The sequence below is a fragment of the Ambystoma mexicanum genome, chromosome 1p (assembly GCF_040938575.1).
Source record: "Ambystoma mexicanum isolate Mex_15411 chromosome 1p, UKY_AmexF1_1, whole genome shotgun sequence".
Lineage (NCBI taxonomy): Eukaryota > Metazoa > Chordata > Amphibia > Caudata > Ambystomatidae > Ambystoma > Ambystoma mexicanum.
In genome coordinates this window covers 1460061969-1460086104 of record NC_090921.1, presented here as the reverse complement: position 1 = coordinate 1460086104, position 24136 = coordinate 1460061969, and the positions used below count along the sequence as shown (strand labels likewise).

At 43.8% G+C, this 24136-nt stretch overlaps 1 protein-coding gene across 1 annotated transcript in view; it reads right to left on the bottom strand.

The window, feature by feature from the left end:
- GCSH (glycine cleavage system protein H) overlaps positions 1-24136 on the bottom strand; it is a 151554-nt gene that overhangs the window by 112640 nt on the left and 14778 nt on the right. The window contains exon 2 of the mRNA XM_069607105.1: positions 9332-9411. Coding sequence (XP_069463206.1) covers positions 9332-9411 — 80 coding nt within the window. The remainder of the gene's footprint in view (positions 1-9331; positions 9412-24136) is intronic.

Below are 24136 nucleotides of genomic sequence, written 5' to 3'. Positions count from 1 at the left end.
GTAGGAAAGTTTTAAGGTGAAACTTTGTAAATTGGACAATCATGTTGCTATATTGTGGTAAGTATATTAGTAAGCTGTAGGAAAATAGCATGCACTGGTAAAAACCCATGAAATTCAATGAAAAAAAACGTTTAAGGGAGGTTATGGTAAAACCGAAAAACCTCAGAAATTTGCCAGTTAGGGCAAGCTAAACAACCATAACTCGCGCCACCACCGTGCACTGCTAAGACTAACAGAGAACATCAAAGATGACATCACAAATGTTTAAGTGATTTTTCCAAGAAAAATAATAAAGAAAATGGAGGGAGCAAATAAACACCCAAATCAAAGCCATTACAAACGTGGAACAAACCATTCTTATCAGGTTGCATCAACAGTCTAAAAAAATGGTTAGTGGAGTTATCGTTTTGAAAACATGCCATCAAGTATTGGTAAGAATATAATTAACTCACTATGGGCAAGGATATATGACTACCTGGGCCTTCCACCTTGTGGCTAGAAAAGATCTTTGATTGGGACAAGCTTCATCCGATTTATGGCTGCACCTCAGGGATCGAAATTCGGCTTGGGTAAGCCAGAGCTAAAAGCAGCTCCTAGGTAAATACTATTAACCAGTGAGCAAGAGCTACCAATAGCAAACAAGAAGCTAGTACAGTGTTCCACAAATTTAACTTGCGCATAAGATACAAAATTAACATTGTCCCTATTATTTAAAGCCCTTCTGCTTTAAACGCCATAGATATGTGACCTAATGCTCATTTATAGTTCATGCCAAATGCACAAAGTTAATGTCACATAGGTATGTTTGTTAGGCATCAGTGGGCTTGGGGGGCCAAAAGTAGCTCCTGGCTGTTGGAGTCAAGCTAACCAGGCTCTTCTAGGCTACAAGCAGGAGCTAAATAGCTCCCACCTCACCTCAATTAAGAACCCTTCTTCTGGACTATTCAACCAAGGTATGAAGGACCTTTTTATCTTGGCCTGTAAATTGGTGCAAAACAAATGCTGCCACCAAATTGTTCATAAACATATAAGTAACCCAAAGTTTGATGCCAAATAAAGAATATATTCAGTCTCCCCTCCCTTAGTCCCTTTTGAATACACACAAGAGACCCTGTGAACACTCGTTTGTGTTGATAACCAGGCTAGTCAGTTTTATATTACAATCTTTGTGGATTACTTTTGTAAAACGGATTAGTTTATTTCGTATAGTTAAACAATAAGTCCATAAACCATAGCAGTACACGGTACATTACAATCAAAACGTTCTTAAAAAATAACAGCAATATAAGGAAGAGACAAAATACAACATATCAGGCAATAATCGCCTTTTCATGCCTTCCTCAAACAGTTAAGGGCTAAGTAGACCTTTGCCTCGGAACATGCTCATAAAAACGATAAAAGTGGCATTTTTCACTGGGAATAGATGCCGGTGAAAATAAGGGAATCCATCAAGTGCTTGATATCCTATCAACTTAACCACTCTATAAATTAAACTGAAAATTGTACCAAAAGAGCACACATTGACTGGCAATCTTAAGAAAATGTTTTTTTGTTTTACTCTACTATTGTAAAAGAGAAGGAGACTTTCTCCAGCATACAGAGAACTTCTGCTGGTTGAACAATGTAAACCACTGCGGTCCATTTGGAAAGAGGCTTGATGCCATACGAGAGCCTTAATACCCAGTAATTCTACTTGGCAAGTATCTATTAGCATCATTGGCCAGGATGTAGTTAAACCTGTATACCTTGTAATTGATCACTGCTCCACTAAAATAACACCTACGGAAAGAGCGGTCAGCGAGCAGTACAAAGTTGTCATGCAGAGGAACTGTTCACTTTTCTTTTTAGTTGACACAGTATTTCTAGTGTTCACAGTAGTAGACGCACATTCTTTTACGACACTCTTGGAGAACAGAGCTATGGTGACCTTATTTTAATTGGGTAAGGCTTTCTGAATGTGGACATAACTTGTAGTACTACCACAAGTGCATGCCATGAAGGAAAACATGAGGGTGATGAATGGAGACAAGGATCTCCAATTCAACGCTGGTATACTGGACTATGTTGCATTTGTGGTCTAGAAGGTCAGTTAGGAAATATAAAAAATAAAAAAAAAGGAATCTCTCTAACGCCCACTGCCCCTCCCAACCCTTCATTTAATACATATTCTGTTCTGAGCAATGAGAGGAGACGAAATGTCGTTCGTGCTCATTCAAAACAGGAATAAGCAGTACAAAATAATAAAATAAGATGTTTGGTTAATAACAGAGTATAAAAGCACATGCTGCCCCTGGGTGACTTCATACCCCTGGGGAATATTGAGACTGAATTTAAAAACGCCTCTTCAACAGAAGTGAAGAGCAGATGGAAAACGCTGGAGATCAGATATTCCAACCCCCCCCGCACCCCACCACGTACTCTAGGAGGGTATACCCCACTCTTCCAACTCAAATTCGGAAGCCGGTTGGATTTTGAACCCCGAAAAAGGTAAAGCTACATGGGAATGGGAGTTCTGAAAAACACCAAGATATAGTGTTTGCAAATTGTATTTTGTACTCACAGAACATCCGTCCAACAGTTTTGAAAATTGCTCTGCTGACTCCAGCAGGAGGCGCAAAATGCCTGTTAAGTCCAGAGATGAGACACATTCTTTTGAAAGTTAAAGAATTGTTAAAGTAGGTCCACTTTTAAATTGGTCTACGGAGTAAACTTGTTCACCAAGTATTAGTAAGCAGCCTGAACGGTCCAGAAAGTTCAAAGCCGTTCTGGCAGCACCAGCAACATTCCTTGCCTTCGTTTATGCCATCATAATTTTTGCAACCAAGTTTCCACTCTTAGGGAGTTCAACGGCCAACGACTTAATGGCACATCCAAGTCAAAGGGAATAGCAGCACATTTCAGAATGTACTCTCATAACATGGCCTCTTGAACTCTTCGATGAAAAAACGGCAGGTGAAGGAAAACGTCTTTAAACTGAAACTACAGAGAACATGTTTTCTGGAGCAGGATCAGTGTTATAGTTGACTTGAAAGGAAGCAGAAAAGGTACCAAGGTAGACAAATCTAAACCTGGAAGTATAAGGATGAGGAATGACAAACCAACAAAGATTAGTTCGCTTAGATGAAGCGGATACAAAGGATTTTGTGTTTCCCCTAAATGTAAAGGGATGATGCTGCCAGTTCTTAAAGACCTCATTGGATCAGAAATGTGTTCCAAAACATGCATATTACAAAGGAAAGAATCTTTACGAAAACCTCGATTGGATACTCTCCCGTGTTTCCATTGCCTCATCCAAACATGCTTTCTCCATGCTAGTCGGACTCACAAAGCTATAAATGGCTCCCGTTGCAGCAACAACTTCGTCTGACAGGCAGTGCTCCAGATGAGATTTGAAAGTGGGAGTATTTTACTCCCTCTTTTTTATAGTTGGAGTACAATGATTTTTTTAAGGGAAATAAAATTCCATTCCCAATGGGAGTATTTTATGAGTTTCAAATGGAAAACGGAAATGTTTGTAATAATTGTTTCTTTGCACCTAGTTATTCATGCACATTAAAAGATACATGTGTATCTAGTACTGTGGTACAGAGTGCGCTACTGGTCCAAACAGACCCATGGTCCAGCCGTGGTGTCGCAGCCGTTCCAATTCAATCCGAAATTGCTACTACTTGGCATTTGGGGGCACGCAACCGATACGTTATATGACACGCAGTCAACCTCAAATGCTTTTATAATTGCAAAAACAAACATTGTCATGCTTTGAGGGGTGAGGGGGGCAAGGAAGACAGCTAGGTGTCTAGATGGGTCCTTGACATAGATAGCTGCCTGGGTATGGAAGAGCGGGTATACAAGGAGAGAGGTTGCCCTGACAAATTTGAACCAACTGTTCCAATGCTGATTAATCACGCTAATATGGCAACAAATGCTTCCTATGCTACCACGAAAAGGGAGGTCTGCTACCTCAGATGCTTTGTCTTGTCACAATTGGGAACTTTCATTCACTGCCTTGATTGTGTTGCAAAGTCGAAAAATGTTTTGCCCTGTTCTCGTTTGCTTGTTGGTGGAATATTCATTAAAAATGTTTAACAAAATTATATGGTAAGATCCAAGTTTCTTTTTTTTTTTACTTCTATTAAGCTATGAAGGATGCTGGGACATCTAATGGTTCCAAGATATTCATACACAAGGCATAAAATAAGCATTGCATAGCAATTTTCCATGCAATTCTTTAGCTTTGCTAATTAAATTGACACTGCTACACCATCTAATTTATCTTGTTCAATGAAAGCACAGCTCACCCTGTATTCCCTTGCCCCCAGCGCCACCTCCCACCCTCTTATCTTTTCACTGCAAGAGACTAATGAGAAATGATGCAGTAATCATCTCCTCCACTATTCAAATTACCAGTGTGGGAGTGCTAGCAAGAAACTCTCTTTTTCAAATAATTGCAAACCAGAAGTAAACTGGGTGACACTATTAAACTATATCCTATCTGGAAAAGACAGTATGTGGTAAATTCATTATCATTTAATTTTTTTTTTTTTTAAAGACAGTCATGAATTACACTTAAGTTGTTACACAATGCCGAATTACAATGTTGCTATTATAAAATAATGCACGGTCTCCATACTGTACAGTACAGTTTAAGTTAGTGTATCCAAGTGTCAGTGTAAACCACATTTCATTTTGTTGGGTAAAGTGCATCATATTGACAGTCACCACTTTTGAAACCCGACACAATCACATGACCAAATACTTTTGATGCCAAACCTAGTTATGTTACCTGCCGTCTTCATCAATCTGTGCAACTGGTGCTCAACTCATGAGCTGATTCCAAACTCCTTGACAGTCTATCTTCTCACCCTGCTGCTTTACACCATCTCCCCTGAAAGTGATATGGCCGCAAAACGACAAATTCCACATAGTTTGCATCGTTCTCAGTCTGCTACACCATCCATTCTGCGAAGTTGCTTACTTTCTTTTCCCTTACATAATGAATACATAAAGCCATAAGTAGTTATCAATAGTTCCATCTAGTCTGTACATCTACGGAAATCGGATAAACTGTAGCTGGCCTCCTGAGCTCGCTTTGCTCTACGATTATGACCGCAATACACAAGCACCTGTGGAAGAGGGCTGGAAAATCTGGCAGGTGGGTATTAAAGCAGGATCTGCAAATAGCTGCCTGCATATCATGCCTGGCTGCTGTTCCCAGCCTTCACCCTGTCCTTGGCATTATAAAACCACATGTGGGAGAGGGCTGGCCAATCTGGGAATTTGATTTCTTTTTTATCCTGCATTTGATTTACAAAAAAACCTTAAAACACAGTAATCGACAAATATTGTTCATAAAATTGATATATATATATAAAACACTCATACATTTAACATTTAAAAAGATACATTAAGAGGATAAAAACATACAAATTACAATAAAATGTCGAAGGAATTCAACAAATAGTTTCTGCTCAATAGGAAAGAAAAGATACATTTCATTTACAACTTATTACTATTGTGCATCCTTCATAGCTTTTTCCCCCAAACGTAGAAAGCAAAGGCGGTGGCCACAATTGACTCTGCACAATACATTGTACTCCAAAATTGGTCAGTGTGTATAGAGTCCATGTGAGAGTGTATATGGGTCCCGACCCTTGAGAGGGCGCCTTGATCACCATCGATATTAAGAGCGGCGGGCTGAGTCTCCAATTCCAATAAGTCGCCCATAAAAACCTTGAATGAGTAATACAGAAAATAAATTGGGATCCAAGAGTTGCGCTTTGCCCTCTTAAAGTTAATTTGACAGAATAGATAGATTCAATTTGGGCAAATTCCTTACTGGACCTCAATGAAGGTGGGGCCCGGATGAGCGTCTCCCTCTACCGGGATACAAATCTAGAAGAAAAAAAACCCACCTGTGGGTGACATGTTTTTTCATGACTCTGACCAGCCATCATCATTCACACTCAGTCGCACTCCATTCAGAAAGGGTCTACCTGCATAAAAATTACTGTGTTCAACGGTTTAAAGTACAGAAATAAATATTATCTAAGAAATATTAAAAAACTCAATAGCACCAAAAAACTGTTTCAAGTCCAAGCTCGGTGGGCTATTTTTCACAGAAATGGGCGTTAGCAAAAGTGACTCCGAAAACAGCTTAAAAACAGAAATATTACTCGCTCACGACACTGTCTGCACTTGTCATCTCAATGCCATTCTTATCTTCCTTACTCTCCATTTTGTTGCTTCCCCATGAATCGTGTCTCCTTTATCACTTTCTTTCAATCGTCTTTAAATGTAATCATGGCCTGGCTCCCTTTCCTCATTTGTCTTGTTTCATGCTCCATCTCACTTTCTCAGATCACAGAATGTATTTCTTCTCATTGTTCCTGAACTCCCGCCCCCCTGTGCCTATTCCCATTTCCATTTCTTTGCTCTTCTAGCTCCTAAACACTGGAACTCTCTTCCTCTTTGCTCTGCTAAATCTTTGTATTTTTCAATTAATCTAAAGTCTCATCTTATATCTTCCCTTTCCACTTGATTTGGTTTGCCTTTGCCCTTTTCTGTTGATACTCATGTTGTATTATCACATAATTGTACTGCTTTCTTGATAATTTGAGTTCAGCGCTTTATAAAATGTAATAACATGAAATACCTTGAAATTCTGAGCAGAGGTTATGTGAGGAGAACGCTGTCAACATTAAATAGCCTTACAGGGAAGAAGGACAACGTTCTTCATATCTTACTGATTACATCGTCCCTTTCCTCCATGGCCATCTGACGCGTGTCGGAGGTAAAAGGTGGCTGAATCGGATAATGAACATTCTTCTAGTCCTCCAAGGAGTCTTAGCCAAATAACCGTTCTCATGATATCATTATATAAACTAATTAATAACCCCCTCCTTTAACACAAGTGGGGCATATACACTTCATTAAAATGACATCACCAAACTTCTCTGATGTGTGCATTACGCAACATCAACATGTTCATTAGCTCTCATTTTGCCTTTTTAGTTTGGCAAAACAAACGGGCAAGAAATGCTGGAGATTGCTTTGTTTAACCATTACCTAAGCCTAACCAAGTGGCATTGGACCGCAGAACATGGAATCAACAACAGTAAATGACATCAGCACTGCTTTAAAATAAAGTAATTCAGAAGAGATCAGAAAATTGTTTAATTCTTTACAGAATATCAGTGTTGGACAGTGGTATTCAAACTTTATGCTAAGCCCCCCCACACTTGAGTAAAAGAAATTGAGCCCACTTCTTCAATAAAAAGATGGTGTTGCGGGCCCCCTCAAATGCTTATATTTTCTATTTAAAGAACAGTACTCCCTTTTTGAAGAGCCTCATGTCCACTCCCCCTCCCCTGAACACCCTTTGGGGACCCCCCCCTCCGAGGGGGGTTTGCCAGCCCCGCAGTTTGAAGACCAATGATGTAGGAGGACCTAAACGAAGTAAAAGGAGGTAGAGAATTCAACAGAGGTTACAAAACGAAAGATAAAATCCAAACCTCCAGGCAGGCTTTAATATTGTAAGTGCATTGACATGTGGTCAAAGTTCTTTTTACCAGGGATCTGGTGGGTGGCAGAACGAAAAACTGACTTAAGGGGCAGAAGGGCACATTTGGGTAGACCCATCAAAATAGCATTTCCACCATTCACACATGAAAGAACCAAGCCTGAACATGTGTATACAAGAACTCTACGGGTATGAAAGAATTATTCTTAGCAAAAAAGGGCAAGCTGGCAAGGAGCTCACTGATCCTTTTTGAAAACGTGGCATTTCAGATGGTTTTTCAACCAATTGAATTCCAAGTGCTTTGCACCTTCCCCTGCCAAGGGAGCAAGCCAATAGTTTGTGTTCTTCACTCCCCACAGTGGCAAAGAGAACAAATTCAGTTGTTAGGGAATTAAATGCAAGGTTGAGTAAAACCATCCGATTCTCTATGTCAATCTGGAAGGCCCTGAGATAGTAAATATTAAACAATGACAGACACAATTGAGTGCCATTGGCAGATTGATTGAATTAAACTTGGAAACAATATCGCCTAACAATGTAAGAGAGGTAAAACAAAAACAAACAAGGGGATACATCTGAACCCTATGGAACACCACAAGTAACAGAACTGGAGAGGATCGAATGGACTGAACACACACACACACGATGGTTAGGTATGAACGAAAACAGTCAGTAGCCCACCCTGTACCTCTTCACCGAAACTCCACCTTTCTTAGACTACTGGATAAATACAAGGGTCAAGTCAGGCATGTAACAGCTATCTTTCGATCAGATTTATAAAACATTTGCAGAAACTTAAGATTTCTGTGTGCTGCAGGCACGAGCTGCATAGTTCATTTAAATTACGAACCAGGACATTGTCGTGCCTTTCCTGCATGGACCTGGTTGTGAGGGGGGTGAAAAGTACACAGCCGCTTACCCAATCTCACCATGCAGAAAACACCCATGCATCTCCGCCCATGGTCTTTTTACATGTAAGATGAGAGGCGAGAGGCTACATGGAATTCAGCAGGTGAATCAATTAGAATTATTTTGAATGCCGTCTGCGATGTATGGACATTACAGGTGGCATTTACAATTTGTTTTCATAAGTGTTGTATATTCTGCACAGGATAAATACCAACCCTTGAAAATAATACAAATCGCACAGAAAGGCCAGCCTGCACGGTCCTTCCTGAACAATTTACGGGCATAATTAAAAAATAAGGTACTTGTTCTTCAAACAAATGAAAATTAGAAAATGTCTGTGTGTGGGAATGTGTGGCTGGTGGGAGTGTGGGCTGAAGTGCCCGGTTGTTGATGCACAATTTGCTTATTTCGTTGATGGTTATGATAGTCTTGAGCATCTCAGTTCTATGTGGTGATGGTGCGCTAGTGTCTTTATTTCAAGCTTGACTAAGTGTGGCGATTGGCATCATTTGGTGTGTTGAGTTGTGTGCGACGGACAGTGGTGAGAAGCGATGTTCATGTATTATGGTGAGCAAAATATCTGCGTAACGTCATATAATGGGAGCTGTAGAGTTTGCACAGCTGATTTGTACAGCCTTTTGCTAAGTGACTGTCGTAGGCAAACTTAACTATTATTCTTAGTGTGTATGGTGGCTGTAGAGACAGAAGTGCAGGCTAGGCATGGCCAAGCACATTTAAAAAGTAATACAATCAGTTAAAGATTAGGAACGCTGGCACAGCAGAATGACAGGTCCAAGTCCAAAACGTGGAGCACAAACTACAACAATAAAAAATTCCAAAGATCACAAACAGGAGCAAACGTTGCATAAGTATTGCAGAACTGAAAAGCAAACCAATCAATACCTGTGCAAACTGGCTGATTCCTACTGTTCCAATCCCATTTTCCACAGATATCCATTCATGCTTGTCTGTGAATTTACGACCTAAAATGAAAAAAAATTGACTTTCTTCAAAATTCCATCAAAAAGGTACATAGGGGTATATTACATTTCTGAGCCGAGTAGCTCAGATCTACTCTGACACATGCCATCATTATTACTGCTATGCAAAACAGAAACCTGAGGCAATCATGGCATCAACTTTTTAAATTGTGAACAGTTAAAGATGCCCAGCTGGGTTTCAAATATGTTATACAAATCTTACACAGAAAATTGTGGTGAATGGAGAAGGATTACATTATTTTAACCATTAAATGGTATAAAATGATCTAGGGCTGTCTCCTGCATATTGGCCTATTGCCATACCACTCACCTTCAAGACCTGGCCCTCACCTCTACAAACATGCTCTTATTGGAGAACATTTCGTTGTGAAATGCAGCCACCCTAGTTTAACAAATATCAAGCGGTAATTGAATTCCTCCATCTCGTCTGTCTTGGGTTCCATGTCCTTTCATCGTCGGGCATTTCAAAGCCTGCAATTTAAACGTGTATGAAATAACAAAAAAGTTCATTGAATCTCTTTTGGGGGGGGTGGTCAGGGAGGGGATCACCCCCAGACCTCCCTCATGCACCTATTTTAACAATACCCGACCCCCCCCAACCACTTATCGGTCCTTTCCCATCCCCTCCTCCCCCCAAAATGCAACTTTAACGTTATTTTGTACACGTTCAAATTGCAGGCTTTGAAATGCCTGCCGATGAAAGGACTTTGTACCCTGTTTTATATCACCTCCACCTTTAGTATACCAAATGAATCTGCACTATGCCTGCTCACTACCTCACAACCCCCGGCATCCTTGCCTTCAGCTATCGCAAACATAGATTAACTGGAGTTTACCAGACTCCATAAAACAGTAAGGAACACAGAAAAAAAATCATAGTCAGGAAACACATAGGAGTGAGAAAAAGGTCCCACTCTCAGGAGTAAAAATTAAAAAGCCCCAAGTCCAGCAAAAAGATCTTGAAGTCTCTAAGGTTAAAGGGAATTGGCACAGAAATGAAAATTCTCCCCAACTCGTCCCCCTACAACTCCCAGACTAAGGGACGGGGAGGATTTAATCGACTCCTAGATGAATCTGTTGTTCCAGTTGTTCATACTTTCTGGAGAGACCATGAGCATGTTGTTGATTGCATCCTGACCTATGCTCAATCGTGAAATGAAACCCTTGGAGGCCGATAGACCATCTAACTAATTTAGGATTTTCCCCCTTCATTTCCATTAACCATCTCAAGGGTTGGTGGGAAAGTAGAACCATGCAAGTATGGCCTAAACTTCTTCAAACACTTAATGGCAAAACACTCACGGCTCTATAGTTGCCCACCCCGTGTCACAATCCTTCAGTTTCCTACTGATGAAGCAAATGAGATGTTCTCTGCCTTGCTCATCCAAATTGACTTAGACTGCACCTATGCCTATATTAGAAGCATCTGTGTGTACTATAAAACACCCAGCACCCGCATTAATAACGCAGCCTGCTCGCAGAAGGCTTTTCAAAAGGTCTTCTGCGAGCAACAACAGGCCCGGAAACAGTGGTGCAGGGTCTGACTGGGGCATACAATGGTCTCAGGCACCATCGGAAAAGTGCTCCACTGTTGCAAATGGGAATTTATTCCTTTTGTGACGCTGTTTGAATAGTACCCAAGGGAGAGGTTTCTGAAAATGTGATGCAAAGTGTACGTTTTAAAGAGTATTTATTCAGCAACACTGGCCAAAACTCTTAGCCACAATATAGTCCAGTAACTCCTCAAACTGGTCCACATTGGCAAAAAAGGGGGCCCACTTTGACCCAAAAAACGGGCCCACACAAGCATTTACTGTTTTTGGTTAAGCCATGGGCCTATTGTCCTATAGGCCAGTATGGGCCTGCAGTGGTGCATGGAGGTTAGCTCACGAGGCAGGCAGCCAGAGACAGTAGGAAGCTTTACACTGGCCATAACTTTATTGTGAGCACTGCAAAGCGCATATTAAAAGCCCCAGAATGATAAAGGTGACTTTTTTGGCCATGCCTTGCGGACTGGAAACATGGGGGCAGTGGCTGGGCCCCCTACCCCCAAAGGCTCAAGGCCTCTTGTTTGTAAGGGTAGAAAGGCCCTGATGCAGTTCCTGAATGCAGGGCTGGGTGTTAGCAAGTGGCTGGGTGGGAGGAATATTACTTCCAGCCACTTTCTAACACCCAAGCCCCGCAGTAATAACACAGCCTGCTGCTTGCAGAAGGCCTTTCAAAAGGGCTTCTGCAAGCAGGCTTTTAGGTGCAAACAGGCCCGGCTGAAGATTTGTGCCCCCCAGCACCCCTGCTGAGAGCGAAAACAGTGCAAGGCACCCGTCGGGTGCATGGAGGTTAATAGCTGCCAGCCAGCAGGGAGCATTACACTAACTGGCTAAAAGCGAGCACTGCAAAGTGCATATTTTGTCCCAGAATGAAAATGGAGACTTTGTTGCTGTGCTTAAGTGACTGTGTACTGGAAACATTGGGGGCAGTTGCTGGACCCCCTCCCCCAGAGGCTGAAAGCCTCTTGTTTGTAAAGGCAAAAGGCCCCAACGCTGTCCCCAATTGCTGGGTGTTAGCAAGTGGTTGCGCTGGCATTTATTTCTCCTGTTCAGATGGGAGAATTATTATTTTGACTCCATAACGGGTGCTGAGGGGCCCTGTCGACACCCCTCCTCGCCACCCCCCAGAGTGAGTGTGCATTGTTGTGGGTAACAAGTTGCTTTTTGCCTATTTTGTAGGAATTGGTCTGCAGTGTAGAGAAAGATTAGGCAGAGAGGACCTTCCCACTGTGACTTGATAACAACGGGCCTGAGAGGTAAGCAAAGCCTAGCACAACTTCTATTCTAAAAATATATTTTTAATTGTAGACTATTCAAAGGCCTTCTGCAAGCAGGATGTGTTATTGGTGCAGTTGGCCACGCTGGGAATTAATTTTCTCCTGCCCGTTCGGTGGGACCAATATCAATACCAGCCACTTGCTTGCGCTCAGCCCAGCACTATAATAAGCACTGCCGGTGCTGGCAGAAAGCCTTCTAAATATTCTTTCAATCACAATTTAAAGAAAATTTGAATGCTTTCTGCCAGCAGGCCGTGTTAAAATTGCAGGGCTGTGTGCATTGGGTGGGCAAAATATTAGTCTCAGAGCCCTTTGCTAGCACGCAGCCCTGCACTGATGGGGTACAACTAATTCTGGCGACATTCAATATAGTAAAAAATTGCTAATCAAATTAACTATTTGCTAATCAAAACCATTTTCATTAGCAAATTCTGCTAATCAATTTTTGAAAATGAATTTATGCCTTGCAACCAATAGTCACTGTAACCACCCTACACCAATCCCACTGCCTGCCACCAGTGTTAAGTAAGAATTAGTGCAGTCAAACTGGTGTGGGACTACACAAGACTTATCTCGTGGTATTAGCAAACCCACATTTTAATATAGGTCTCTACTACACAAGTTGGCAGGGTGAGCAGTCAGGCAGATCTTAATAGGGGTAACGTGAGCTGTAGAACTGTACAAAGAAATCAGTAAATAAAGTTCTGTAATAAATTGTTTATACATAAAGATATTTAAATAATTCTTTAAAAAGCAGTAATCAGCTGTAACATTAATCCCAATTCAAACAGTGAACAATAAAGCAGGTGAGTAATTCATTCATATGTTACACATGTTCCAGCACCCGGAGGTGACATTATTTGAGGTCAGTATAGCATTTATATAGTATCACCTTTGCAATATTGAGTTTTCAAGGAAGGGAAGGTTAGAGTTAGATCAGAACAGACTGATCTAACAGTTTAGACACTCCCAAAGGGATGCAGTCTAATATCCCAGCATTACAGTGTTCAACATTTAAAGCCTGCAAGGGAACAAGCACTGCCAAAAGCCAATAGATTCAGAAGGAGGCCTTTAGGGAGCCAGGACAGCCGAAGTCAAAGTTCTGATTCTCTTTTAGAAAGATTTTCTTAAATCGTTGGTGTTCAAAAGAGAAATCACAGGAACTCAAGAGGAGTCACCTTTAGAAAGCACAAGCTATAAGGCCAATGCAGGTAAGTTGAGGTCAACTTTGTGTAGGGTTAGAAATCACACTCCCAAAGATAGGAAGCACTCCAAAGGACAAAATGATCATGTACCCCAGCCCCACAGTACCTTTGAAATGAAGAAATTGTTGCAGCTGGATGCCTTCACGATGCAATGCAGTAGAGTGTTGTGCCTGGTCCTTGGCTGGGGCGATGAAAGGGACGATGTCTGGCAGGCTCCTGCGGCAGCACTCGAGAGAGAGGGACTCTGCTTGCCTGGATTTCAGTTGATTCAGCAGCTCTGTGGTTTTTGTGCCTTTTTCTCAGCGCCAAAGAACGAAAAGCTCTGGTTAGGATTTCCTTGATCCCTCAGGCCTGGACTCTGGTGAGGGTACTCTGGACGCAGATTTCTTGCTTATGTAGGGTCCTCAGGATGCCTACTAAGATCTGGCCGGATTCGGACTTCGGAAGACAATGAACTCATAGGTGGTCGAGGTACCCCTGGTATTGGGCTTCTGCAGCCTTGGAAAGTCACCACAAGTCAGCTGTTGCACCAAAATAGGTTTGTCCCACGAGCCTAAGGGAGGAAGTCGTCCTTAACAGATCTTCCCTGTCCATTCGAAAACGGGGTCAGCACAGCTGCAGGGCTTCACCGGGCACTTTGCGACCCAGGAGGGTGCTGCTGGCGTTTTCTCTTGTCTTCTGCTTCGGATGTTGTCCTCTAGTGGTGAACTCTGCTCGTAGTCCCAAAAACCTTGCTTTTTATGCAAGTTCCCATTCATTCACAACCCTAGGCTGTCAATCACAGCATGCTGGTCAATGGAACTGGTTTCACTCAGGCACACCTAGAGACAAAGGGCAGGGAAGTTTCAGGACCCTCCCTCACTTCCTGCCTTTCCAGACACTGGAGCCTGGGCGGGCTTCAGGGCTGAAGCCCGCCAAAGGCAAAACACACGAAGGACTCATACCTGAAGCAAACAGCAGGCTAAAAGCCCATAAGAAACAATAAATGGCAAAAAAGAAGACAGGGGCCATTTTAAGAAACTGGTCACCCTTGGGTGCAGCACAGCAGCTGAGTTAATCAGCCTGCAGATAGAGGTCACTGGGTAGTAAATAAGAAACCACTGCCACCAGCCATTCAAGTGAGTTAGTGTAACAAAATGTTACATGCAGAATGGGATAAAGGAGTTACTATGTAACCCCCAGCACTCCACATAGGGTAGTGTGTGCTGGACCCATAAAGTAAAGTTAAGTAAGACAGGGGTCATCTTACTATTCTTGTGAACAGTAGTTCACTCAAGAAAATGTAGTTAAACATTAAGAGAAGTTCAAAAGACTTCTCTTTGGCACTGCACAGAAGGTGCAGTGTCACAATGCAAAAGTAGATGTCTATGGATTTTAAAAAACATAGAAAATCATTATCAGGAAAACACCATGAGCGAGTGTGAAAAAGGTCCCACTCACCCAGGTGTATATTAAAAAGCCCAGAGGCCGGCAAAAGAGCTGGGGGTCTCTAAGGTTAAAGGGAATTGGCACAGAAATGAAAATTCTCCCTAACACCCCCCCAAAAAAAAAATGTAATCTTTAACAGAAAACAATATTTTTTCGACTACTTAATTTACCTAAACTATGTATTTTTCTTTTATGTACATTATCACTTTAAATATTGTTCTAGGCACACAAATAGGTTTGGCAGATTTTGATTTTAATGAGATGCATTTGAATTGATTTTGGTTTTCTTTGTAACATTTTCAATTAAATGAATTTGAATGAAAAACAATGGGTACATATGGCAAGAGCATCACAGGTTGCACAAGGGATATGATAAAGTGTTGGGTTGTATTTTCACTCGATGTGGTCCACTGTAACCAATTCTGATCTCAAAATCAGCTGAAACCTGCAAGTAAACTATATTCTGAAAAGGAGCTAGAGAGTGCACAACCAAGTTGGCCGCTCATTGTTAAGGTCTGGCGGCGCTAAGAAGAAGAGAGACCACAGGTGTTTTGGTCCATATAGCTTCCACAGAATTGTGAGCACGACTGTCGAACTCTGGAACAGGCTTGCCAGGTCTGTGTGGAAGCAGTGCTCCACTTCTGTGGCTCCTGCATGGCTCACTCGACGTCCCGAGCCCTTTGCATCGAGGATTGTCGCATCTGGAGGAGTGACAGATGGTCGATGCCAGGAGGGCACTTGCTGGTGGGGCATGTCCGTTATCAATGGGACACAAAGCAGTGATTAAGCCCCTTGAGGTGGGTTGCCCATAAAGCGTGGGTTGCCCATATAGCGTAGCTTGCAAGCAAGGACTACAATGCAGCCCTGCTTTGATTCGATTTATGTTCAGCTGGCGAGGCACGGGGTACGGCAACTTTCATTGCTTCTGTGGAGGACTGGATGACAATTTTGAGGCCTGCCGGTTACACTGTGCTTTGTTTCTTTTATGCAGCACTGATTAGTTGCACTTATCCAGTTTCGATATACAAGGTGGACCACTCTGAGGGAAGAGCAGGGAGCCCTGGCTGCTGGGGGACAGAGGGGGCCCACAGGAACGAGTGGCAATTCTACATACTGTTGGCTGGTGATTAGTTCCTCCTACTGTACCTAGCCCGTTGGGGTGGTGTGCTGCACACATGGCCAAGGGGAACAAATGACAGTCAATGAATACTACCTTTCTCACATACAAAGCTCCCGGTTGCGCCTATATAGGACCTCTGCATCAGGAGGAAGATCGGCATGAGAGGAGATGTCGGACAAGGGGGTCCCTGAAGCAAGCATTGCTGGGAGCGTTCATCTGAGTGGTCCATCCGTATTATCCATTATCCTGGCCCAAATTAAGTCTGGTTTCGAGTCAGTTAATGGCAAGCTGGATAATCTAGTCTTTACAGACGATTGGATGCAGCAAAACATTGAGAAAGAGCGTCTGGATTTTGGAGGCTGAACACAGGGTTGGAGCCGTGGAGGATACCAGTTCCTAAACGTGCCATGCGTTCCAGGCTCTACAACAGTGGGTGAAATGGATTCCCACACAGAACAATGACCTATAAGGGACAACACAAATTGTTGGCATACCTGAATGGGTCCCATCACAAAACATGGAGCTGATCGTGGAGGGTTTTATATTAGGGAGGTGCTGGCAGGTGCCCCGCTGCTTATGCAGTTTCTAATTGAAAGGGCATATGGACTATCTGGGCTCTGAGAGGAAGGCATGGTATCGAGCAGTCGACAGGCACAACGGACACAAGTTTTTCTAAAAACTTTATTTTAAGTTTTAGTTGGGTTGGTGGAATTCTTAACTGGTCCCAACTCTAAAATTGGAGTAATCTCGACCATTGAATAAATGACAAATACGTCCAACTCAGTCTGGTCAAAATAAAAAGACCTATACTAAGAAAACCTAACTTTGCCCTCCCTCTCAAAATGAAAAATGTGTTAAGGGAATACAAAAGGAAAATAGTGTCTCAAGAAGAAATGTCAGAATGGCTTCAGTATGAACTCCTTTCCCCAGGTTCAACCCCCCCAAGGGGTCTAGAGTCTCCTAAAAAACAAAGGATAGGTGGATAGCACAATTCCATCAATCTTGAACACTTTGGCTTACTGGTACAATTCAACAGTTCAATCTTAGGTTTCCATCTTATGGTAGTTCAAGCAGTTCTTTAGGCTTCACCCGCCTTGGCATCAATGTTGAGTTCACATTCACTTTCTCTCACAGTTTTGCACAGGCTTTGCTCTGCGGGGTTCAAGCCCGTTTCTCCTTTGTAGGAATTCCATTCCCCAGGTTTTATCTAAAGGATCTTTTCACTGTCTAAGACTTTCAAAACTGCAAGGAATTCACATACACCTCTGCATGACCACTTCGACCTCTCTTTCAGCAATCCTTCAATTTACAATCTTCTCTTGCAGCATCAATGCCTCTTGGTACTTTTAGTTCTTATTCTCTTTAGCTAGCCTTCTCTGCCTTTTCCAAAGTGCTTACATTTTGCTTGCTTGGCATATTCACAGTTCATATAGTTCACTTTCCTCGTATTCAACTTTATCGCGGTCTCTTTCTTTCCTTTGATCTATGCTGTAATATCTTTCAAAACAACATTTCACAGAGACTTTCGAATGTGCAAATTCACCTCGCAGGACCGCCGTTACTTTGGATATTTTCCTTTCAACTATTGTCCTCTTTTTTTCGTGTTTCATCGGCACACGCGCATCCCTCAAATTACAGTCACTTTCCCATTAACACCAACCAGACTTTTGCCCCCTTCGTAACTCACCAGTCATGTTAATTGGATTTCTCATCATTTTCCTGCAGATCAAGGCCATTACCAACGATTCTCTGCTCCTCCCAAACTCTGCCGCTCACCTAAGGGGGGTGGGGGGGGGATTGGGGGTATCTCCTTTCTGGCAACTTGAAGGTTTCTTTCCTCTGCTCACTCAGCTTTGCTCTTCGAACGCTCACGATTTCCCGAAAGCATGGAAATCTTGCCTGGCTTTCTCTTAATCCTCTCAAATACCGATCAGCCCATTGGCCTTCCACCTTTCAAAGCCTGGTTTAGCCTTCCACCTTTCACCGCCTGGTTTGCATCAGCCTTGGAAGAGCTGTTCTTTCTAGTACCCAGCCTCACTCAAAGTGTGCTTGTGTGCACCACCTTTTATCTTCACAGGGTGTGTTAATAAGTGGCAGGTGTACATTGTTAGAGCTATGTGCCCGACTCTAACGGGCCTCATTACAGGGACAGTGCCAATGGAAGTCGGGGAAGGTAATCTTTCTGGCCTCATTCCTCTGCGCAGTACTGTTGTTAAGACAAAGTGGGGAGGAATTATGGGAGTTGTAGTTTCCCATACAATAAGCAGGGATAGCGGGTTAGATTGAGTGTGGAAAAAGAGGATACCATGTCTCACCATTGGGTGCATCTCCCCTACTCCCCGAGCACCCCCTAGTCAGGGGCTCCTCCCTCGCTTGTGCAGCCCCAGGGTCGGGAACCAAAAGCGATGGCCTTTCCTGCCCACCCGAGTACAGGACCCCCAGGGAGCAGGTTGTGAACACCCTCTGGTTTTTCATAGCTCTCAAGCCTGGACAGAATCCTGGACCTGTGATTTCCCGACTGCTGAACTACAGGGATTTGGACACTGTCCGGCAGTGAGCCTGGGAAGCATGTGAACTACATTACAAGGAAGCCAGGATCTCCTTTTATGGACTTCACATCCTTGATTCAGAATGCTCACTTTTCTTTTGTCTCTGAAATTTCCATTGCGGGAGCAAGGTTTACAGTATGATATGTTGTATCCTAAGTTATGAGTGGTCAATAATAGCAAGACTCACTTTTTTACTGAACCGGTGATGCCCATTCATTTTTGAAAAAGTGGTGGTTCTTTATATATTGATTTAGCTGATTTTCTTCACCCGTTAGGGCAAGTCTCCAATATGCTATATGGGCCATCTGGGGGTTGGAGCGGAGATTTGGGACCACGCTGCACTTTGTTCCCTGTGGGTTAATTCACGCATGTGTAGGAATGAAACTTCTTAGTCCATCCCTGGTACAAATATGAGGTTTTAAAGGCTTGCTCATCTCCCAGCAGGACCGACTCGGTCAGTGCTCCATGACATCCCGGGAGATTGACCAAAGTTCAAGGTTTGGGGTTTTCACTGCGGGAATTGCAGTGTGGGTGGGATAGTGTTGTGGGTGTTTGTCTTAATTTCTCAAATTGATGCAAGTCACGTGAGGGCATATAATGGGAATTGGAGTCCTTTTCATTACTAATGTACAACCTTTGACCTTGTAATATCTGGGAATCATTTCAAACACTTTCTTAATTACCGTGCCACTAAGGGGGGAGCCAGTTCAGGTCCTGTGATTTGTTATTTGCAATGTGGCTATGGGGGGGGGGGGGGGGGGGTGGTGGTGGTTCATGATCGCTCCCTGCTCCTACGGTCAAATGGGTTTGATGCCTTAAGCTAGTTTTACTTGATGTTATCCCTCCCCTTATTATATTCTTCACGCACTGTAGATTTGGGCTATTTTTACTTTTCTGGCAGGTATGGTTTATGGTCCGGATTACATTGTATATGTGATATTAACCTTTGTACGTGATGTGAACCCAGTTTCTTTTTAAAACATATTGCAAAAACACATGTTAAACCAGCACATATGTGTTTGTTATTATACTGTCTGACATTTATATTTCGCAGGTATATCTACCATTGATTGGTCTCTGGATACCGTTTATTTACTTGTGGTTTATTTCTATGCAGGTATTTCAACAGAGTTTTAGTAAATATGTACATGCCTTGGTCAGTTGCGACCCTTGGTTGCCAGAGAGATGTGTGAATGCTTCTGGGATTTTTCCTTCCCAGCTAGTAGAACTAGTTACAGTCCTGGTCTTGCCATGGTAGAGGTAGATGGTTATCTGTCATCTGTGCTAGCCACCCTATACTGTGCAATTCTGCTGCCCGCAGCTGTCATATCTTCGTCAACACACGTCTGGTGCTCACAGCTCAGATGTTGCTGTTGGATTGTGTAAAGGAAGAAGGAGCCCATGCGGCCGATCCGCTGGAGTTAAACACTGCATGTATTCCTCATAGTGCTGGGGGATGGACGGGTGGGCACTGCTGGCGACTAAAAGTGCAAAGGCGGGCGCCCTGCATCCCCAGGTGTAGGAATTGCAACAGCCAATAAAGATGCCTTCGCCCCCACTGCTGGGGATGGGCTACCCTTTGTCGCAGTGGCACCCACTTGCTGGAGACCTATCGGAGAACATGCTTCCAGTCAGTGAGTGCAGATCTGTGCCCACTGATTAAGTTTGCCCCTCGGCTTGTAACCAAGACCCCAGTTTTAGACCTCCCTGAAGGCTCTGTATCCCCAGGACGTAAGTACCTTTAACAATGCCATCACCTAGAGTACTGCCCACCGAAAGGCATTCAAAACTCACATTCCTAATTAAGGTCACTATCAACCCTGGATCAAAACCTCTGTCCAAACCTTACCCCCTCGCTCCTTTGAAGCAAGCATCCAATCATCCAATCATCCATCCCTCTGATTACATTCACTTAGGTTTGTCTTCCATGTGCAAACCAATTGGCTCTTGTTCTGGCCACTTATAGTTGCCTTGGAGGTAATGGTCCATCCATCCTGCTGATGAGCCCCGTACCATCATCCCAGTAAAAGCCTTTGACCTGTTTTTTTTTTGCCTAACTGTGCCATGGCGCAGAGATCTTGGGAAATGTTGCCTTTGTGTTAGCAGAGGCATGTGCAGGTTGCAATATGAGCCTTTACACCGGGAGTGCTAGCACCCCCATCGCCCATTTGTTCTGAATTTCTCTTCTCAGAGTAAATGTGTTGTGTTATGCATATTTACCACACACAGGTTTGGGTTTATCTGCTCCCCCTTGAAGGTGTGATTTTTTCAAATTAGTTATTTGTATTTATTTTGTTTATATAGCGCCTTACACCAAAGCGCTGTATATCATAACAACATGATACATAAAACAATAACAGTAGAAGCAATTTATAATAATGAATCAGTCCAACAAAACAGTGTGAAGAGCAATTAAACTGGAGGGAAGAGGGGGAGCTTAGCAGTAGAAGGGAGAGGGAGGGGGGAGGGGGAAGGGAAGGGGAAAATGATGAGTGGGGAGGAGGGAGAGAGGAAGGAGATGATCAAGGGGAAAGAGGAAGGAAGGAGGGGGAGCAGGAAGGGGGAAGGGGTTTCATGGCGGTGAATGGAGAAGGAGAGTTTTAAGGGATTTGTGGAATGAGGAGAAGGAAGGAAGGAAGGAATAGAGCGGATAGAGAGAGGTAAGGAGTTCCAGTGCAGGAGTCAAGGAGCTGGAAGGATCGGAAGTGGGAGGGGGCACAAGGGGATGGAGGGACAGTGAGAAGGAAGTGGTCTGCAGAATGAAGAGAGCGGGAGGGAGTGTAGAAAGAGGGAGGAGAGATAAGGGGGAGCGATACCATGGAGAGATTTAAAGACTAGGCAGAGGAAGTGAAATTTAAGTTGGGAGTGAAGGGAGAGCCAGCCAAGGGAGGAAAGGGAAGCAGAGATGGAGTCACGGGAGGAGAGGAGACAGAGGGTACGGACGGCAGAATGGTAGATAGATTTGAGGGGGGGTGAGATGGGAATTAGGTAGACCAAAGAGTAAGGAGGAGCAATAGAAGAGGCGAGAGAAGATAAGGGAGGAGATTAGAAGTTTAGTAGCATGGAAGGTGAGTGAGGGGCGGACTTTGCGAATGTTAAAGAGGTGGAAGCGACAGGCACGAGAGGTGAGAGATATGGTGGGAAAAAGAGACAGGAGTCAAAGTGAATTCCTAAGTTGCGAGCGTGGGCAGAGATAGGGAGATTAGAAGGAGGGGGATCTCCCGCCTGGATTATAGTAATGCACTGTTACAAGGTGCAAGTAAACAATGCTTGATAAAATACCAACTTATCCAAAACAACGCAGTCCAAATAATCAAGCAAAAAGCAAGATCCAACCACATCAGTGATGCAAGAAGGGAGTTACACTGGTTAAGGGTTGAAGACTGTTCTGGTTAAATCTGACACTTACCCATAAGTGTCTGTACGGAAAAGCCCCGGCTTTCCTTAAGTCGAAAACTTTTAGCTACACACCAACCCGTACATTAAGATCCGAGGCTCCATGGCTTATTGAAGCTAACCCACATAGCTAACCCACATAAGAAAGCAAATGGTCTAGGCAGAGCCTTCCACAACCGGGCAGCCGCCAGTTGGAATAAACTTCCTCTAGAACCCAATCATCTCAAATTGAGAAAGACATTGAAAACCCTTATTCAAATTAAAATAGGAAACTAGCATAGTAACTGGTCCTCTGTCTTGGCCTGCCAAGTGTCCTGTTTTTTATTTAGGTGTGTTCATTGTCCCAAGTACTTGTCTCTTTGTGGCGCCCTGATGCCTGCAGGCTTTCGGCGTCTAACAAATACAAATAAATAAACTGTTAATGTTTAGTCTACTTGGACTGTGCAGATTTTGTATTGCTTCCTTTGTGTGTGCAACACAACTCTGCTCGTCTTTGTATGCATTCATAATGGAATTTGCATGGACTACCTATTCATTGTACATGCATGCTGCATGTAGCACTGGGCTCCTAACCATACAGCTGAGGCCCACCAAAAAAAAGTGGTTCAACGGTCATGTAGTCTCTGCCATTTGCATGAAGACAGCATGAAAAGAAGAGCGGAGCCCTCACCTGATTCCCACTACATTCCTCCTATAGTGCTTCACACATAGCATAAAGTGCAGCTGTCATAGGGGGTCATTCCGAGTTTGGAGGCAAGTAACAGTCCTTACCAGCATGGCGTAAATAGCGTGTCCGGGCAGTCATTAGTCCGCTAATAGAGGACTATTACGACTTTGCAGGCACAAGCTTTGCCCCATTCCGGTAAGATCATGACTGCCATGCCGTTAAAGGCACGCAAAATGCCCTTAGCGGCACCATGCATACGCAGATAGCACTACCGGCATCAGCCAATGCGGCATTAGCGGTGACCGCTAATAATGGTCACTGCCAATAAGCGGAACCGGAAGTAGCGTCATCGCACAGGAACGGGAAGGAGCACGGCAGCCATCTTTAAAAACACAATCCATTGCCATGCTCACCACACAGGACCCGTTGGACTCTGGTGTTCTGAAAACATTCTCCTATCACACCACTATGCTCAAGGCCCTTAAGAAGGGAGCTGTCTGCCAGCAGAAGGAGTAATTTAATGAGGATGAGCTGGAGATGCTGGTTGGGACACTACAGGAGTATGCTGGGATAGTTCCCCCCTCCCCCCCCCAACAACACGAAGAGGGAGCAATACTGAAAAAAATGGAGATCTGGGCACTTGTTGCTCAGAAGGTCAATGCTGTTGGGAACACCCCACGCACAAAGACTGCCGTAAGCGCTGAGACGACCTGCTACTCAGTCAGAAATATACTCTCAGTGAACAGGAGCATTGGGAACAGGAGGAGGTCCCAGCTCACCAATCAAGCTGACCCCATGGGAGGACATCTGCGCCAGCATGATCGGAATGGAGGGGAATCGAAGGTGTTGGCGAGATGGAGTGTGGCGCCACATCATCAGGCGATGGAGGCGAGTGTCCTAGGAAAACATTGTAATGCCGAGTCTGATGAAAGTCATCCAATATGTCAGTCCAAAGAGTGAAGCCATGGTCCAACACACACACACACACACACACTCCCAGCAAAGTAGGCGGACGCATCACAGACACATGCAGATGCCTGCTGCAAGGCAATGCCATATCTGACACATACCACACAAAGATGTAAATGCCATGAGTCACACAGCGTGCAGGCCCCAAATAATATGCATGTCAGATAGCATAGCTCTTGGCCAACATGAGTGACGCCGACGTATGCCTGCATAACCCACCCATGTATCAAACAACGTGCCCATCCAAACACAAATGCCTATTACCCGCAATTGTGTGGATCATAAATTGTCCAAATGTATGTATGATGCCTATCAATACATCACTCATGCCGGCCCGCTCTTCGACCCCCAAAGGCTCTGACCAGGACAGCGATGGGCAGGACGCAACCCCCACAAAGACCACACCCCGGAAGAGGTCCCAGGATGACGCCAACCGCCCTTCGACCTCGAGGGGGCAACCCAGGGGCTGCCGTGCACCAACAGGCACGACACCCCAGGTTGCCATTACACCGGTTGCGCCAAGGCACGTAGAGGGCGAAGCACCACCAC